Source organism: Acipenser ruthenus, chromosome 6 (genome assembly GCF_902713425.1).
Source record: "Acipenser ruthenus chromosome 6, fAciRut3.2 maternal haplotype, whole genome shotgun sequence".
Lineage (NCBI taxonomy): Eukaryota > Metazoa > Chordata > Actinopteri > Acipenseriformes > Acipenseridae > Acipenser > Acipenser ruthenus.
In genome coordinates, this window is record NC_081194.1 from 19281423 (window position 1) to 19302439 (window position 21017).

The window sequence follows — 21017 nt, forward strand, 5'->3', positions numbered from 1 at the left end:
CAGAAGGATAGTGCGAATGGTAGAAAAAGAACCAAGGAGAACGGCCAAAGAGATACAAGCTGAACTCCAAGGTGAAGGTACGTCAGTTTCTGATCGCACCATCCGTCGCTTTTTGAGCGGAAATGGGCTCCATGGAAGAAGACCCAGGAGGACTCCACTTTTGACAGAAAAACATAAAAAAGCCAGACTGGAATTTGCTAAAATGCATATTGACAAGCCACAATCCTTCTGGGAGAATGTCCTTTGGACAGATGTGTCAAAACTGGAGCTTTTTGGCAAGTCACATCAGCTCTATGTTCACAGATGAAAAAATGAAGCTTTCAAAGAAAAGAACACCATACCTACAGTGAAACATGGAGGAGGCTCGGTTATGTTTTGGGGCTGCTTTGCTGCGCCTGGCACAGGGTGCCTTGAATCTGTGCAGGGCACAATGAAATCTCAAAACTATCAAGGCATTCTGGAGCGAAACGTACTGCCCAGTGTCAGAAAGCTCTGTCTCAGTCGCAGGTCATGGGTCCTCCAACAGGATAATGACCCAAAACACACAGCTAAAAGCACCCAAGAATGGATAAGAACAAAACATTGGACTATTCTGAAGTGGCTTTCTATGAGTCCTGATCTGAATCCTATCGAACATCTATGGAAACAGCTGAAACTTGCAGTCTGGAGAAGGCACCCATCAAACCTGAGACAGCTGGAGCAGTTTGCTCAGGAAGAGTGGGCCAAACTACCTGTTACCAGGTGCAGAAGTCTCATTGAGAGCTACAGAAAACGTTTGATTGCAGTGATTGCCTCTAAAGGTTGTGCAACAAAATATTAGGTTAGCGGTCCCATCATTTTTGTCCATGCCATTTTCATTTGTTTTCTTATTTACAATATTATGTTGAATAAAAAATCAAAAGCAAAGTCTGATTTCTATTAAATATGGAATAAACAATGGTGGATGCCAATTACTTTTGTCAGTTTCAAGTTATTTCAGAGAAAATTGTGCATTCTTCGTTTTTTGTGGAGGGGTACCAACAAATTTGAGCACGTCTGTATATATTATATTTGTAAAATGTAGATTGGATAAAGTATCCATTAAAGTTAACATAGAAAATCTGTTATGCATTGCCAATTGGGTGAAATTATAGCAAACGTGTAGTAAACCATGAATACATGTGCAAATGAATGGTAAAGTGGATAATTATTGCAGTGAACATTTTACTGTAGAGATCTCAGTGCATACTTTTCTATTTGTTTTCCCTCAGAATGCAGGTCCTATCACTGAGAAGGGCTAAGCTATGCAGTGCTAATTTAAATACTGTATATTCCCTCATGGAGAGGACTAAAGGTGAAACAAAAAAAAACTTTAATATGTAAATGTACTTTTAATCTTGAAGTTTGTGAAAATATAAACAGATTTGATCTGTGTTAACATTTGTAATGTATGAGATTAAAAACAACCACGCCTAGAAAAAACACTATCTAATCCATTGATTCCATTTTTTTAAAGCTGTACAGTAAGGCATGTAAATATAATCAGGGCTTTCCAAAACTTTTTCACATTGAAGGTCCAACTAAAAAAACTGAAGGATCCAGAGGGCATTTTTTATGTTATGGTACAAAAATCTTTTTTTTCTTAATTCATTAAAGTTTTAACACATTTTTAACAATAGCAAGAAACAAACACTAAAAGCCAGAACATTTGATCTGTCTAAAAGAACAAAGAAGAAAACAGCATAGCAATAGAATCCACAAAAGCAAAATTCCAACTTGCTAATATTGCAAACTATGCGTGCTCTGCTCTCAGTTCCTCAGTGTAGTGTTCAGTCCTTCAGTCCGCTCCAATCCAAGACGTACTACCTGGGTACATGTTTTGTAGTTCTCCGCTGCTGTACACAACACAAAGTAGGAGGCCGCCAACATTCTGAAGCTTGCACTTCACACAACTGCATTTTTACCTGCATGATTAAACAAAATACAAAATAATACAAAATAATAATATGTGGTGGGGCTGTCCAATGCGCGTCCCAAACCTGAGAGTCCCGACAGACCATTAGTGAGTAAAGGATGTGGGTACATGTGGCCCCGAGAGCCGTGTGTGCATATTTACACTAATAACTTCCACTTAGATTGGATCTTGTTTTTGAATAATGACCCCCCTGTGCTGGATGAAAGACAAAAAAAAAACAGCCGATTTTGCACACTTGACTTTAAAGGGAGTTTTGTTGCTCATTAATTCCTGCAGTGTGGAGCCTGTTGACAGCACTGACTCCCCATGAACCCATACTTCATGTCAGGTTGACTTAGCTAGGCATAATTTATATATGCAGATATGTGCTGAGAAAAAAAGATTACTTGCTTTAGCTCTGCAGTTAATTTGGATTTGGACTAATGTATGTATCTGTTGTTAAATAATGTTGACGTAGCCCAGTGTCCAGAAATGAAAGCTTGTCTGGGCAGCACTCATAATTTAGGTTAATCCTTAACTTGGTCAGAGCTTCAGTATTGTCACGGCCATGCCAGGACAACGCAATGATAGGTGAAGGCAAGAGACATTGGAACTTGGGGTGCCCCTAGTTGGAACAGGGTATTAAACAGGGCAATAAACCTATGTGAGATGAGGCATTTGTTGTATCCATCCTGTTTACAGTCTGCTATCCACATCACAACACTAAACAGTAATAATGTTCATGGAAACTGAACTACTCCTCCGGGGAGATGCCTACAGTGCAAGTTTGAGACACATAGAGGAGTCCTTTACTATACCTGCTCAGTATTTAATAGAAAACACTGGTATCAAATTAAATGAAGTCATTAAAAAAAATCAACTGATCAATATAATATACTGTATATGTCTGTATTTCATTGTTTCTAGGGGGAGTGGGTGGGTAGTTTAGTGCAGTCTACTGTCAGGTGCCAAAGCAAGTTAATTTGTGAAACCAGCAGATGAGGAATGGGAATGAGTTAGGGTGACAGCTGGAAGACAGCCTCTCATTTTGCAGCAGTGTGTTAATCAATTAGCTGCCGAGACAGAGCTGCAACACCCTGGTACTGCAGCATTAGAATAGCACAGGCCATACAGTTTGGGTGCGGGTGAATTACTGACAGTGAAACAATGAACTGCTAGTAGATTTCCAATGATAAAGGCTTTCACACCTCCCACCCCCCCATCTCTTCACAGTCTTTAGTTTCCTTTACTGAAGTGATTAAACTATTGTACTCAAAAGCCTTCTGATTGATGCAACACATTTCTCCTCGTATCATAATACTTTTACTGTAACTGTGCAACATCTGTTGGATCTGTGTGCATTTAATACAATTAATACCGTGTGATAGAATTACATGCATTAAAAAGCACAGTCAGGAAATATATTCTACTATATATATTCTATATACAAAACTGCATTTGCGAATTGCAAACAAACTTGAAGGTGTGCTGTCTTGTAAAGCAGAGTGCACAAAAGGCTATACTGTATGTAGTCCAGAGATATATTTTATTATAAAACTGATTATATTTATTTGATAGTGCAGTATTAAAAATGACACTGTAAAACAAAACACATAATAACTATACTATAAAAACTTGCTACTATGTTGAATTTTATGATTTCTACACAACATTTTTAAAAGGGGCCGATTTGGTGTTTCCTCCTATCTTCAAATGCAGCCGAGAAATTGTAGGGAAAGAAAAAAACAGGGAAAGTAGAGATCTGTTTTGCTAGAAGCTTTTAAGAGAAGTACAGCTAACGTTATGTGACACATTATGAATAAATAATTTAGCACTGACCGAATGGACTTCATGGGAATTCCAGCATAAAGTAACATGTGCCTCAATGTGCACCATCGTGTGACTTGAGTGTAATGGTGGATTGAGGAAAGCAGCAGTTGAGAAGCAGGCAGTCCCCACAGCCAGACTCAAGTGTAAACTATACACAGTGTAAACAACAGCTGTTTTAGACATGTATACATTTACTGTTTAAACACCTGCAGCCTATTTTAAAAAGCAGGCCTCACATTACACCTAACTGTAAAACCCCAGTCCAGTCAAGAAGGTGGACGCTTTTGGATTTATGCTGCAAGCTGAATGACATAAAGATAAAAGCCTTTGGGTTATAGGGTTGTAACAACAGCATGAAGCTTCTGACGGCTCCATTGAGATTAAGTGCATTGAAGTTCACATGTAACATTAGGGGACATGATTTCCCCTTTCACAGGCCTCTTGGAAACAACAGGGCAGCAGTGAACTGTTAGAATCAGCCAGTACAAGTCAAAGTTAGAGATGGATTTACTTTACTTGATAAAGACTGGATTGTGAACAATAATCTATATTATTTTTATTTATTTTTTGTTTATTTTTCAGAATATCCAGTTGAAAGCTAGAGTTAAGTAGCAAGTGATATTGCAGGTGTGTTGCAGAACATTAAACAATATCACAAGTCAGTGCTTAACTACAAGGCCACCCCTGTCAAGATTCAAGATTCAAGCATACTAATGAATCATTGGGCAGCAATGAATCATAGTAGTTAGGGCTCTGGACTCTTGACTGGAGGGTCGTGGGTTCAATCCCAGGTGGGGGACACTGCTGCTGTACCCTTGAGCAAGATACTTTACCTAGATTGCTCCAGTAAAAACCCAACTGTATAAATGGGTAATTATATGTAAAAATAATGTGATATCTTGTAACAATTGTAAGTTGCCCTGGATAAGGATGTCTGCTAAGAAATAAATAAATAACAATACAGTGTTTCTGATGTGTTTAATAGGAACACATGAACATGATCAGTTAAAGTGATGCTTACTTTAGAAGGAAAATACAAAACTCTCTACCCTAAAACTCTGTATGTACAGCTATATGTTTATATGATCACTACATAATTCTCCTCATGTCATTACCTAAATACCTTGCTTTATATGTCCATTTCTGGACAATGGTTTTACTCAGAGAGGGATATTCATAAAATTAGAGTCTACTGTGTTACAATTCAATAAGTTTTCATTTGAACAATCTGACTTTTACCCAGACAGAATTGTCCTCTGTCAGGAATATTGATGTGATTTTTCGAACCAAGATGTTTATATTCTTACACTTACCAAGCCTTGTTTATAAATAGGTATTTCTCAATAGGATGCCTAACTCTTGATTCGTGACTTTTATTTAATCTAGACTAGACAACTGCTTTTCCCTCATTTTCAGGGATTGTCAGTCCCTGAATTCCTGATGTTGCCTGTCTGCTTACTTGTATAAAAGCTAATGAACATATCACCCCAGTCCTGTGGCTTTGTACTGGCTTCCAGTTTCATCCTAAATTGATTCTTAACGTCCTTTTGCACACTTTACCAAGCCATCTGTCCCAGCTTTTTGGTTGAAATCAGCAGGTAGAGTGTTTTGTTACTTGGCTCCTAAATACTGGAATTCACATCCTAGACATTTGTCAGTAGATCTTCACCAACTATTACATAAAATGTGCAGTACAATCCTAAATTACATTGGATCATCTAATTCTACTGAAATATTTGTAAATGCAGACCACCGTTTATTAACATATAGACTTCATAACCTTTGAACTCATAGGACCCTATTTATATAATCTAAGAAGTGTTGTCAATGGTGATGTACCGTTGTTTGGATCAATTCAATAAACCCCAGAATGTTAGTGAAGCACATTAAACCCATTCAAATTTTGCTTCGCTGCACATACTTTTAGAAGCTGAACAATTTCAAAGTTCATTATCTAAAATACAGTGGAGATGTACTGTATGTGTTAATTTTGCCCAACTTGACACAATGCAACTCCTGTACAGTATGAGGAATTCAATCTGAACTATTTTAAAATAACAAGCCAATGTAAGAGGCAAAAAGGCTGAGACAGTATTAGATGCAAGCTTGGGGATTTTGTTCTGGTATGAGGAATTCTGGGAATGGGTATGGGCTCAGTATGAGGAATGTTGGGAATGACAGTCATGGGATGAGGATGGTGGTCATGTAGGGTTTAGAGGACACCTGCTGACACATTATGCATGTTCTCACCCCAGCTCATTAACTGTATCAGATGTTCTTTAGCTACACTGAAGAAGTTATTATGCAAATCAGTAACTGACCAATTGTTTTCCTCAGAATGGATTGAGTGTGTAGTGTAATTCAACTGGATAATTTTACCTGAAAGAAGAATGTACTGTTGAGAACAAAACATCTAATCAATTGATTGTTGCCCATTGTGGCTTTCTTATTTGGCAGAGAGAACAGAGGGTATGGAGCATGGCTTAAATTTATGGACTATGTTACACTGTGCCTGCCCTCTGTCGAATTAGCATATTGTAGGTTATATATGACGTATGTCTCTTCATGATGATCTTTGGATCCTTTTTCTGTATGTATAAAACCATAATACAACCATAAGTTTGCATATACAGGACAGGATTTTATTTTAGCATCAAGCCTTAGAAGGTTTTCTTTGATGGGGACTTTTTAAGATCTGCATATTTAATGGTCAGTCAGTACACTCCAAGCCTACTGTGTTCAGAACAATGGTTTTCAACATAGTTCCAAGAATTAGGGATTAATTGATGTTTCCCTACCTACCACAGTGACCTTTTAAACCCTGATTTCAAACTACTACTAACAGTGTGACTAAGGAAGAGGCCCTTTTATAAAAACTCTGTTTAAAGTAAATGACTTATCCACTCGTGGATTAGTCGGATTAGAAGAACCAGACCAAACCCTGAGATTTTGAACCCTAACAAAAACAGAAGAAGAAAGCAGCCCTCTTCACTGTAGGTAATTACAAAGAAAACAGTGCTCACTTTAGAAGGTTTTTAAGAACATAAGAACATAAGAAAAGTTTGAGAAAAAGGCTTGTCCCTTGTTTGCACACCATTTTCCCCTACCGGGGGGGGGGGGGGGGGGGGGGGGGGGGGATGGTGTGTAAACAAGGCACAAGCCTCTTTCTCAAACTTTTCTTATGTTCTTAAAAACCTTCAAAAGTGAGCACTGTTGTCTTTGTAATTACCTACTGTAAAGAGGGTTGCTTTCTTCTCCTGTTTTCTGATACCACAGAATCTAGTCTTTTTTTAACTGTTCCCAGTGTTTTAGATCCTACTACACTACTTCACCTACTAGGCTATTCCGTGCATTTATAACTCTCTGTTGTAAACATCCTTTTTATATATATATATATATATATTTTTTTATAAAAATGAAGTCATTGCCAATTATTTTTTTATTATTTTCTCCCAATTTGGAATGGCCAATTATTTTTTATGCTCAGCTCACCGCTACCGCCCCTGTGCTGACTCGGGAGCGGCGAAGACGAACACATGCTGTCCTCCGAAGCATGTGCCATCAGCTGACCACTTTTTTTCACACTGTAGACTCACCATACAGCCACCCAAGAGCTACAGCGTCGGAGGACAACGCAACTCTCAGGCAGCTTACAGGCAAGCCTGCAGATGCCCGGCCAGACTACAGGGGTCACTGGTGCACGGCGAGCCGAGGACACCCTGGCCGACCTAAGCCCTCCCCCCCGGCCGGCGCTCAACCAATTGTGTGCCACCCCTTGGGAGCTCCCATCCACGGTCGGCTGTGGAATAGCCTGGACTCGAACTGGCGACATCCAGGCTATAGGGTGCATCCTGCACTCCACACAGAGCGCCTTTACTGGATGCACCACTTAGGAGCCCCCCGTAAACATACTTTTACTCAGCTTCCTGTTATGCCCTCTTGTTCTTCTCTCTGTGCTAAATATGAAGTAGTGTCTTGGGTTAACTTTATCTATACCATTTATGATTTTAAAGACTAATCAAGTCTGCTCTTTCTCTTCTTTTTTCTAGGCTGAAGAGATTTAATTATTTTAACTTGTCCTCATAGCTCATGTTATTAAGTCCTAGGATCAGCCTAGCTGCCCTTCTCTGTACTTTCTCGAGTGCAATATTGGATTTTTTGTAGTGAGGTGTCCAAAACTGCACACAGTATTCTAGGTGGGGTCTAATTAGTGCATTGTATCAGTGCATTAGTGCATTAGCATAACCTCTCTAGACTTGTATTCCACGCTTTTTGCAATATAACCTAACATTCTATTTGTCTTTGTAGTTGCCTCACCACATTGGCAAGATACTTTTAATGATGACTCCATTATAACCCCAAGACCCTTTTCAAAGTCTTCATCCCCTATTTCCATCCCATTCATTTTATACTTATAACATGGATTTTAACGCCCAATATGCAATACTTTACATTTATTAACATTACAATTAATATTGCCACAAGTTTGTCCAGTTACAGAGAAGGTCAAAATCCAGTTACAGAGAAAAGCTGCTGATTCAGAGTCCACTACTCCCTCATGTTTGGTATCACCTGCGAATTTGCAATCTTGCAATGTGGATCTTAGTCCAAATCGTTTATAGAAATGAGGGACAGTAAGGGTCCAAGTACAGACCCTTGTGGTACCCCATTAAGTACATCCCCCCAATCTGATTTGACACCTCTCACAATTACTCTCTGCTTTCTGTTTTTTTAACCAGATCTGTATCCAATTACATGTCCTTCCCTGTATTCCTGCTGATTGTAATTTACTTATAAGTCTTTGGTGTGGGTCTTTGTCAAAGGCTTAAGCAGCATTTGGAATGACTGTCCTATACACAAGTCTAGGACAATTCCAGTATATCATTTTTTTCTATAATGTGTGGGTGTGTTACACATGTAACAAACCTCATCAAAGTCTTTGCACTGATATTTGTACAGTAGTTATGCTTTTCATTCTTGTATTGACCTGTTCCAGTATCCCCCTCCTTTGAGAAAGCAGGGTTTTGTTTGTGGCAGCTACAACAAAGCAGTTTGATGTACATGGCTAAACAATAACAAATATACTTTTGGTGGGAAACAGCTCACAAATGCTCCCACAACCCTCCAATGCCCTCAGCACATTCTCATATAACCTCTTATGTTTGGGTAAGAATCTCTTTAACTGCTGTGAGAACACAGCACCCCATGGCATCAGGAATCCAGCTGTGTTATAAGTATAGGCATCAGTAAATTAAACTCTGCTCGTCTTTCATGCAATTTCACTGCATTTTTACAGCGTTAATGGAAAACAAATGTAGGCTTAAATTATTTTCATGAAATGTGAAAACACTGCAATATGAAACTCCCAAGTTTATTGTCAGCATTAATGCATTTCACAATGCAGTTTGAAACTTTAGTCGCTAGCTTTTTTAAATCCAAGGAAATCTCCTTTAAAACATGTTAAGATTCAAATTTAGTAACATATGACCTAACATATTGTCTCCTATTTATGTCATATTCAATGTAGGTGAAATTCACCCTTAATATTGATGCATATCTCATTAAGGTGCCCAGAAGGATTAACTAGGCTAGTCGCTCCTACAAAGTAATTTGCTTATATCTCAACGACTAGGTGTTATATTGATATTAAGCTTGAAGTATAGAAAGCATCCTTTTCAGAATGCATTTTATCATTTTGACTTCTTAATCAATAATGTCACTTTGTGGTGTTTGGCCTAGTAAATTGTTATTGCTCTAACTAGATTTGCATCAATTGCCCTTAATTTAAAATTGCACTGATTTGTATTTTGGTGACAATTCAATAAAAAATGACTGACTGACATTTAGTCTTTTTTATATTTATTTCAACTCATGTTCCACTAGTTACTTTAAAATTACATGTCGGCATTTTATTCTTCATTCTAATTAGAGGTGAGGAGGTGAGGAGGTGAGGAGGTGAGAAAGCGTGGCCAATTGACACTGCCTTTATTGTTCTATATTGATTTAGAGATTAGTAAATCTTTTAGGATTTGTCCTAAAACACCTACAGATATGGCCAAAAGTTTTGCATCACCCTATAGAAGTAACACATTTTGCATCATACAGTTGAGTGAAACCTGCTGAATAGTGTTATGTTAACATATTGAATTCCATACTGCTTTGTAGTCTTTACATATACTTAACGAAAAAACTGACAAATCGACATTTTCGAAATCTAACATGAAATACTGTCTTCCGGTAGACTTTTGCGATATCATTTAGTAGTTTCTTTGATTACATGATGTTCAATAAAAGATCTATATTATGTTCCCAATTTTTTTTTTAATTATGTCTTAATCCAAAAAATCTAGGTGATGCAAAACTTTTAGCCATAGCTCATTATAGAAGGAACAACTACAAGCCCTTTCCCTACCTTTAATTTTTAATGTACAATTTGGCCAAAGAAGTGTAGGTGCTCGTAAGAACCATTAAGATGACATTCCTATTTTTCTAATATATCTCCCTTTTTAAAAAAAATGGTAGTAAATCAAGTCAAATAAGCATATATCTTAACTTTTTTCATATCTTAAGAGCAACTTATAAAAACACCACGGTAAGCTTCCATATTTCTGATATTTGTCCACGTAAAACTCTCTATTTACTCTGCTGGCCTTGCTTTAAGTTGTGCTCGCTGTCCCAAGAAGCATAGAGGACCAATGCATGGATCAGAAAGAAAGCAAAATGCTTCCAAATGCTTTATATTGATAATATGTGTGCTCCAGTTATGTCTTGTTTTAGGAAATGGATTACTAGAGGTGCAGTTTTCTCCCCCTTCCCCCTACACTTGACTTTCTCAGCAATCTAATTGTATATTTAGCCCCTTTCACACTGGCATGCTCTACCTACCTGGGTCAGGACCCGGTGTCATGTGGGTCAGCTACACGATTTCACACTGCTTTTGATAAAGCAGGGTTGACCTGGGTGACAGACGCAAGTAAACAATATGCATATCAATGCCCCGGAAGCAGCTTGTTACAGACACTTCCATCAAAGCCTTAGCCCAAATGTTGATTAGAGCAAATGTTTCTTCATCCTTGCTGCAATCTGGCTCATAGTGTGTCTCAAGCAACAAAAATAGGTTAAACAGAATAAACAAAAATGTTCCTTGTGGAAGTGAAACCTTCATGCAGGCTTGGCTGTTTGTTATTTTGTCGTCCGTCATGCATTTTGTCTCGCTCAACCTGGGTCAAAGCGTGTCGACCCACATCCTGAGGTGGGTCGCTGGGACCTGAGTTAACCCGGGTATGACCCAGGTACAGTATTGTGGCCCGGGTAATCAGAACCCGGATCCGGACCCGGGTAGAAGTGCCAGTGTGAAAGGGGCTTTTGTTATCTGTCTGTTTAAAGGAAAAATCCCTTGTGGATTAACAGGAGTTTAAACATTGTTCATCCTTTGCTTTCTAGTACCAATTAAAGAAAATAACACACATATGGTATGTTTCATGTCTTTCTGCAATGCAGTAAACAGTAATAAAATATGGTATGAGTAATTGCAGGCCTGCTGGATTAAATGTTGTTTATAATGGCTCAGAACCAGCTCTAGGGTTTTGGGTAGACTCACCTTTTGGATCCCCTTTATCACATTGGTTAGTTTGGTTTGGGAGCCAGCACCTAGCTGAGGATTCTGTGATTAATTAGCAGTTAGCCTCCAGTGCAAACCTAGTGGGAATATGTGCCAGCAGATTACGTATGGAAATAGGAACAGCTGAAGCACAATGAGAAGAATAAGCTCTGCTTGTTTTCTTCTGAGAAACAAAACAACCAAATAAAAACTGAAACCACATGAGGACTACTATATATAACCTAGCGCTGTATTCTTAAACCATTATCATCCCACTACTGAAGTCAGTAAAACCAAGCATAATATTAATTCTGTTCTGCTCTTTTCTGTATTGCTAAATGGTTAGAAATGGTACTTGATTTATGAGTGTGCCTCCACTGAAATGAGAAGAGGTAATAGAAATGTTCTAACCCAGTATTAAAAACTGACCCTCTTTGTGTGTAGCTTTTACAGAAAAACGGCCAGATTTCCAGTCCATATGAGAAACCGGAAGACCATGTGGAACTCAAAGGACAGACAGAACAACTAAATGGACAGGAGGAGGTGCAGGCCCATGCAGATGGTGAGAAACAGGATTGTCAGCACTCCCACCCCCGTACCACAACTGATCCACCCCACCCCACCCCCACACTATCCCCCAGATATGCTAAATTGGGTGCTAGATTTAAACCTACAGTGCCCCACATTCAGGTTCAATTGTACATAACAACAAAATTCCTTGCCGTCTTTCTCTCACATTCTAGTTTGACCTCAACCTGTTCATTGTACTGTATTAGAAAGCAGACATTTTGAGAGTCCATCAGTTTACAGGAAATAACTGATATGTTAAACATGTAGAAGCTGTTTGGAACACTGAACCTTTTTTGTTAATGCCATGTGTACTTTATCTAATTATCTAATAAAAGTATCTTTACTAATTTGTGTTTATGATGTACATTTAGTTTGACATGTGCTTAAAGTTATATATAGTATAGGTATATAGAAGGGCCATCTGGTTAAATATAGGAAGGCTCTGGCGTTGGCTAGATCATCAAATTATTCTAATTTAATTGAAACAAATAAAAATAATCCTAGATTTCTTTTTGCTACCCTAGATAAATTAATTAATCCTTCCTCTAAGAGTCCTACCCTTGACATTGGCTCCTCTCACAGCTGCAGTGACTTCTTACATTTCTTTAAAAATAAATTACTAGACATCAGAAATTAGATTCCACAGACACCTTTTATTAAGGAGTACTCCAACACAATTTTACCAATTAGACATATGAAGGCTACTATGGGAGCTTTTTCTTTGATTACCTTACAGGAACTGACAGAGCTAGTTCAACATATGAGAGCTATTATATGCTCTCTTGATCCTATTCCTACAAAACTATTAAAATATGTTCTTGGTGTTATTAATACCCACATTTTTCCTCCGGTATAGTTCCCTCAGCACTTAAGGTAGCTGTGGTAAAGCCCATGTTTAAGAAACACAATTTGGACCCTAAAGTCCTCAATAACTATAGGCCAATCTCCAACCTACCATTCTTAGATAAGGTTCTAGTTGTTGCAATTCAGTTACAAAAATTTCGAACTCTTAATAGTATATTCGAGAAGTTTCAGTCTGGTTTCTGTGCTGCGCATAGCACTGAGATAGCCCTTGTCAGAGATGTGAACGATCTGTTGATAAGCTCTGACTCCTTTCCATCAGTATTGATTCTTCTTGATCTAAGTGCTGCTTTTGATACTGTAGACCATTCCATCCTACTGAATCGTCTTGAAAGCACAGTAGGACTGTCTGGCCTTGTCCTATACTGGTTCAAATCTTATCTTTCTGATAGGTTTCAGTTCGTCTCAGTTGTGTTCGTCTCAATCTGTGTTATCAGAAGTTGTCTGTGGTGTTCCACAGGGCTCTATCTAGGTCCCTTGTTGTTTTTATAATATATTTGCTACCGTTAGGTGACATTTTCCGCAGACACGGAGTGAACTTCCATTGCTATGCTGATGATACCGAGCTATATTTGTCCCTAAAACCAGGAATTTCTTCTGCCGGGTGTTATTAGCTACTTGCCTTACAGACATCAAGCATTGGATGTCACAGAATTTTCTAATGTTGAATTCAGATAAAACAGGTTATGCTAGTGGGACCACAGAGCCAATTTAAAGGAAATGTGGGATTACATGAGCTCGACCCATGCAGTCGCTCATCAAAACTTAAACTAGAAATTAAGAGTTTGGGGGTCATCTTTGATCCTGATCTATTATTTGAGACTCATATTAGGGAAGTTACTAGAGTATCTTTTTAGCATTTGAGAAATATAGCCAAACTTAGACCGATTTATTTCTGTATATGATGCCGAGAGACTAATGCATGCCTTTGTTTCCTCTAGAATTGATTATTTCTGGTGTCCCAAAACGTGTACTTTCCCGCTTGCAGCTTGTTTAGAATACCGCCGCTAGAATTCTGACTAAAACCAGGAAAAGTATTACCCCTGTTTTGGCCTCTTTACATTGGCTTCCTGTGCAGTATAGAATAGATTTTAAGATTTTGCTGTTAACTTACAATGCCGTGAATGGATTAGCACCTAGTTGTTTGCAGGAGTTACTGACCCTGTATCTTCCAAACCGCACTCTGACATCACAGGACGCAGGACTGCTGGTTATTCCTGGGATCAACAAAAGAAACACGGGAGGTAGGGCTTTTTCTTGTAGAGCTCCTAAATCATGGAATGGTCTGCCTTGGTTTGTCAGGGAGGCTGGGACCGTTACAGTTTAGTCAAGACTAAAAACGCACTTTTATAAAATGGCTTTCTTATCTTAGTGTGTTTTAATTTAACTTTAAAATTGCTGCTTTTGTATTATGTGTATACTGTTATTTAAATGGTCTGACTTGGCAGCTGTATGTGTGGCATACTATACAAATGTATTGTGGCTTGTTCTTTTTTCTACTATGTACTGTACAGTGCTTTTTGCTACTTTTCTATAAAAAGCGCTATATAAATGATCACAGGTAATCAGCACTTTGGCAAGTAGTGCTTGTGAAAACCTGATATAATGGTTTGGCTTTGTCCAAACCAAGAAAACAAACAAACAAACAAACATATGACAGTATTTACCACTGTAGCAGGTTATAATGGTTCAATAAACATCCACTGTAAATAACATCTGCATGCAAAGTTTCTATCAAATTAAGCTGCAATTGAATCCGCAGTCAACCATCTAAGAAACAGCAGAGATTAGACAAATTACAAAATGCAATCATAGGTAGTGATAACTTAATTATGCATATGCAATTTAAAACACTCCCTGTTTTGGATTTAGCTCCAGTGGTTAATGATAAAGCATTGCTAGCTGTTTATTCCAGCAGTAAATCGCCCTTACATTAATCCAGTTTTATATAGTGCCCAGATGCACTCTCATCTAATCACTGATGTGAGTTGGTACAGTCACTGGGCCTAAATGTATTTATTGCAGGAAATATTTAACCAGGGGAAAAAATCATTCAGCATCTTGTTTACAAAAGTATCCTGGTGACGTCAAGAGGAAGCAACTACAGCAATGCAACTTAAAACGTTTATGTCAGTGAAAATCAAGTTCCATAAATCCATAGTGGTCTTAACTGCATTGCAATATTAATCGAACTTGGAAGTGTTACACAATATTTATTTCTGTGCAAAACTGGGCTCAGTGTTCCCTTTGCAGTCCATTTTTCAATGTAACAAGTTGAGCATATTGAGCCTAAATCCTACTGAGTCTCTGTGGGCAGGAGGACAGCAAGACCGTCACTACCACTAGTCACTGACAGTGAGCATGAATGCTGGTCATTCACCCATTTGACATCTCTCTATGTCAGATGGACAGTCTTGGCATGTGGCAGCTATCTTGAAAGCAAGGATCATTCTTACCCCATTTGTACCATAATGTACAACCACAGGAGGGATGTGTCCCAGGAATTCAAGTGTTGCTCAAACTATTTAAAGGTAGCCGGCATATGGTATACTGTACAGCTATGGCCAAAAGTGTTGCATCACCCTATAAAATTAACTAATTTTGCTTCATAAGGTCGAATGAAACCTGAATAATGTTACGTTAACATATTGAATTGCATACCACTTTCCATATACTTAACGCAAAAACTGACATTTTTTAAATGTGACATTTCGAAATCTACAGTAATATGTAATACTGTACTACTGGCATGGCTTCCGGTAGACTTTTGCAATATCATTTTGTAATTTCTTTGATTACATAATGTTAAATAAAATATCTAAATGATGTTCATATCACAGTTTTTTTTTGTAATTTAAGTCTCAATCCTAAAATTCTAGGTAATGCAAAAGTTTTGGCCATAGCTGTACTCTCTTTACATATACACACGCTGACAGAAAGGTAAACTAGTTCATACCAGTTAAGGCATTCCTGGAACCTCAAGGTAAATGTAAGCACTCATGTAAGCAGTACTTGGAAATTGAAATTCAGAGTTAAATGAAAACACTTGGATACACACGAGTTTATGCTCAGGAACAGATTTACTCAACAATGAATTTTCAATTTGTAAACTATTTTCTGAACTGATAACACATAGGCCCATATTCATAAAAGATGGTGGTAATTTCCGGCCAGTAAAAAAATTTAACAGGCAGTGTTTAAAATGTGATTTATAAAACTATGGGCTGATTTTAGATGTGATTTTCCGCCACGGATAGTTACCGAGATATTTTCTGTAACCAATTGTAAGAGATATACAAATGAGCCGTGTCCCCTACTTAAGACGTCAATGGCATACACCGCCTGTTTACACCGTCACGTTATGGCTGCGAAACATGGCTGGAGACAGGCAGGTTGTCCGAAATATTGAGATGTCGGTTTTAAAAATAATAATAATTGCACACAGGTGCTGGACACGAGTGACAGGTTAGGGTAGGTGCAGTATAAGCTTTTTGATAAAAATAATAATAATAATTTGTATAGCTTATATGCACATGCCTTTCTGAAAAAGAACTGTAACCACCAGAAATGTAATTTATTGTCACAGTTCATGATATCTTACTTTTGGTTGAGAAAAAAGGATCCTCTCATGTTAGCACACATTTCCTTTGCAGCGCACAAGAAAGTATAGAAGGCACAAGAGCGTAAGCAAGCTCCGGTTATTTTTAGAAAACGGTACATATTTCTTGCAATTTATTGTAGTTACAACTTCTTGAACTAACTAACAATACCGTTTGACACAAATATGTATTTTTCAAAATACAGCTATGGCCAAAAGTCTTGCATCACCTAGAATTTTAGTATTGAGACAATTAAAAAAAATCTATATGAACGTAATTTACGTATTTTATTTACCATCGATGTAATCAAAGAAACTAAAAAATGATCGCAAAAGTCTACCGGAAGCCATAATAGTAGTACAGTATTTCATGTTAAGCCCCTTTCACACTGGCACTTCTACCTGGGTCCTGGCTACCCGGGTCACAATCCCACATAGTGTGAAACCATGTATTTGAATCATACTCGGGTTAACCCAGGTCCCAGCGAACCACCTCAGGATGTGGGTTGAGCGAGACAAAATTCTTGATGGCCGTTTGTGAGCCGATGCAATAACAAACAGCCACACTTGCATGAAGATTTCACTTCCGCAAGAAACATTTTTGTTTATTCTGTTTAGCCATATTTTTGTTGCTTCAGACACACCATGAACCAGATTGCAACAGGGATGAAGAAACATTTGCTCTAATCAACATTTGGGCCGACAGTTCAATCCAGAGAAGCTTGGATGGAAGCGTCAGTATCAAGCTGCTCCCGGGGCATTGATACGCGCATTGTTTACTTGTGTCTGTCGCCCAGTTCAACCCTGCTTTATCAAAAGCAGTGTGAAATCGCGTACCCGACCCGCATGACACCGGGTTCTGACCCAGGTAGGTTCTGACCCAGGTAGATCATGCCGTTGTGATTTAAAAATGTCACATTGTTCAATTTTCATTAAGTATATGGAAAACTACAAAAGCGGTATGTAATTCAATATGTTAATGTAACATTATTCAGCAGGCTTCATTCGACTGTATGGAACAAAATTAGTTCTTCTATAGGGTGATGCAAAACATTTGGGCATAGCTGTATAGTAAACACAGGTACATGTTGGGGGGTGTAATAAAATATAATTGACTTTAAAATGACTTGAGCTGCCTCTATCGGTACATGGAATGCTATGAAAGATATATGAAGCTAAGTAGCCTACTAACGTACTGTGCACGGCAGGGATGAATATATTGTAGGAATGAAAAATGAAATTGACCAACGAAAAATAAAACTCACCAACATCAGAATCCTAATCATGCACTGAGTTAATAATTAATTAATTAATACATTAATACGGGGACAGCCTTGTTTCTAGCAGTTTGACTTTTCTTCTACATGTTAGTTCTCCAAAAAGGTGAATAATTGTGCTCCTGTTAAATCGATATCTGCTATGAATCATCAGAGTAATACCGAACAAGTCGCATGCTCAGATCTGCAGGGTCTTCTCACTCTTCTGGGAGGATCAAGGAATGATTTCAAGGAAACAGTCATACCGTTTCATTTATTGCTTAACACATGGTATTGGCTATTGGATGTGATGAAGACAGACATGTCCCACCCCTCAAGTTTTGTTCTAAGTTTCCTTGCTTTTATAACCGCTTTAGTATGGGCAAAACTAGTAGTGATGCACACAAATTCAGAGTTGTTGATAAAATCTTCATCATAAACATAGTGTGATCTAGTATTGTTAAGTTTCTCAAGTGTTTGAAATGATGGGTCTTCTTGGTTCTTGGGTACTGTTTGTTTTTAGAGTAACTGTGAGTAAAGCACACCATAGAAACCTTAGAGTTGACTTGATTCCACACCTGTCACTAATGGGTGTTCTTTTCCGGCCTACATTACTGTTCAGTCCCTCAGTGTTAGCTGAAGTGTATCCAGTAATTAGCTTTATAGTGAAGATGGTAAATAAAAGCCCAATAACGTATCTCTGCAACAAATAACTGCTGTATTTGTGTTTGTGTTAGCATTAAGATAGGAGGTGACCTACTGTGGGTTGTTAAACCTGTGAGTTGTAGAGTTGAGTTGACACATAGCTTGTTAGAGCAAGTCTAATTTACAAGGAATTCCCTATTCCTATATCTATTTTACTCCGAATTCATATTAGAAATGGCATACATATATTTTGTATGCAGTATAGTATTAGCACCCTCCTATATTTTCATTGCAAAATGTTTTAATGCACATGTATAGCATTACCACAGGAGGCCATTCAGCCTATCTAAGCTAATCTGAAAACTTTGTCCAGCTGGGTATCAAAGGTTCCAAGTGATTCTGCCTCAATAACATGTTTAGGTAACTGTGACAGATAGCACATTAATCCTTGTCAACAATCTCCCTCCCGACCAGTGAGGGCGCTATATAACAGCAACAGTGTGCCTCGTACTGGATGGTTCGGTAGTTTATTCCAGGGTCAGTGGAAGCCAGCCATCTAGGAAGGGAGCGGAGTCACAATACCAGAAGTCATTGCCCTAGTACAGTAAGCGATGTGTCAGTCATGGATTGGAGGAGACGTGATTGAACCAGCTATTGCAGGGGACATGACTAAGGGTATTTTAGGGGATGTGACGATGCAATCTGTTCCTTTGTTATGGTTTTATGAAAGGACCAGGAAGGAGTAAAAACGAAACCGTGAGTGTTTGGATTTGTTTTGTTAATCACTGTTTATTTGTATTTAGTAGACGGTTAACAAGCGGGAGCTGTTGCTGTTCCAGCCAGCATTAAACCTGGATTCCAAATACTTCACTAGTCACTAATAATTGTGTATTCACCACCAGCACTGGAGCACCGCGAGAAAGGACGCAGAGCCATGCTTGTATTATTGTATTATTATTTTCGAGACTGAAACCCTGTTTTACTTAGCTGTGCAATTACACATTGCTGTATAGTTGCCAGCATTATTATTTGACGGTGCCAGACCGTGACAACAATTAAAGGAACTGTTTGGACCGTGAACACTGTGTTATTGTCATTGTTTGAACACTGCATCACCTCTACACCTGTGCACTACTAACCACAGTAACCCATTTTGAAGAAGTGTCTCCTTCCCAATATCCATGTCATTTCAAACTGTCCTGTGGTCCTGGTTTCTGAACTGCGTTTTAAGTATTGCTTAGGGTTAACTATGTCAACTCTTTTTAAAATTTTAAAGACTTCAATCATGTCGCCTCTAATTCTTGTTTGTTCTAAACAGTCAGTTCTTTCAGTCTAGCCTCTGGTTATTCTTCAATGGACTTCCTCCAGGGCCACAGGGTCCTTTTGGTACTGTGGTGACCAGAATTGGACACAGTACTCTAAACGTGGTCTCACCAGTGCATTATACAAACCCATCATAACCTCCTTCAATTACACTAAAAACTGCTGTGTAAACATTTGAGTTAGAAATTATGAAACAACATATGATATGCTAATGCTCATAATTTCACCTTCAGTCTTCGGATCCCATCACCACACTTGATACACTTCTGACCAGAGGACACACAATGAGTCTTGATATAACAACTAAACTAGGAAAACATATAATTGTATGACCATTCAATAGCAGAACTACAGTCTTGAGGAAACAGGCCCTGTAGTACATGCAGTCATATGCATGAGATAATGCAACTTCTAATTTGGTGGAGAAGGCAAAGATTATCTGATAATACAATTTTAGTTCCAGCTGACTTGGAGTTTGTTACAGGAATATTTCTTATAAGTCCTCCAACAGACCAAATGTGATTGAGGTAGATGGAAGCCTTTGGAATGAAAGTCCCTTATGTATTGATTTAATCCTGACGCAATTCCAAATGACTGCACTGAGGCAGCATGTCCAGCTGCGCTACTCAGCCAGTGTGTAGCATCACTGTCTTGGATGGAGTTTCTTCTTTTTGACTTTGGTAATTGGTGTAGCTTTATTCTGCCAAGATGTTTGTCATATGATACATTATTTTCCTAAAACAATGTCCAAACTGCATACTGTAAGAGTAGGGGTAATTGATATTTCAGCACCTTTGGGTAGGTAGTGAAATTGAGACATAACAAGACTCTTAGCTATTTTAATGTTATGAAGTTTATGTTTAGGTAAATTTGGGTATTTGGAGTGCTGTTTGTACATTTGGAGTGCTGTTATTTAGGCACTACTCTGAAATCAAATACAATTTGTACTAAATAAAGATTTGAAGCAGTGGTGAAAGGGCAGTGTTAACAGTAGAGATCTTGCAGTCGTTGATTGTATTGAGGCCTTGTTGTTCCCTGTGCATAAAACAACTATTTCCCCTTCCCTATGAATCTGTATGCACATGAACAGTCATTTCCTAGATGATGTCATGCCGTTAGCTGACTTCCATGATGACCTCCCTGACACCAGTTTCTGGGAACATGCTTTGTCCAGATGATTGCAGGTTGCAATGAGCCAGGGCCTGTCATAAGATAATAATAGACCAATTGTTAGTTTTATTCAATTCTTAATTAAAGATGACAAAGTATATCTATTAGTGATAAGAACTGAGATCCAGGGTTTCATTTAACCCATGTGGTTCTATTGTTTTAAAGTAAGAATCCAAAATGTGGCAGACTGCTAGGTGATAGACTAAAGAGCTGGTGACCTTTGTGTTTTTT

General features: G+C 38.3%; 1 protein-coding gene across 2 annotated transcripts in view; it reads left to right on the forward strand.

Annotated features, from left to right (window-relative positions):
• The window catches only part of LOC117411111 (A-kinase anchor protein 12), a 59748-nt gene that overhangs the window by 20163 nt on the left and 18568 nt on the right, over positions 1-21017 (forward strand). For both annotated transcript variants that reach the window (XM_034018254.3, XM_059025177.1), the window contains exon 2: positions 11808-11925. In XM_034018254.3, the coding sequence (XP_033874145.3) occupies positions 11808-11925 (118 nt within the window). The remainder of the gene's footprint in view (positions 1-11807; positions 11926-21017) is intronic.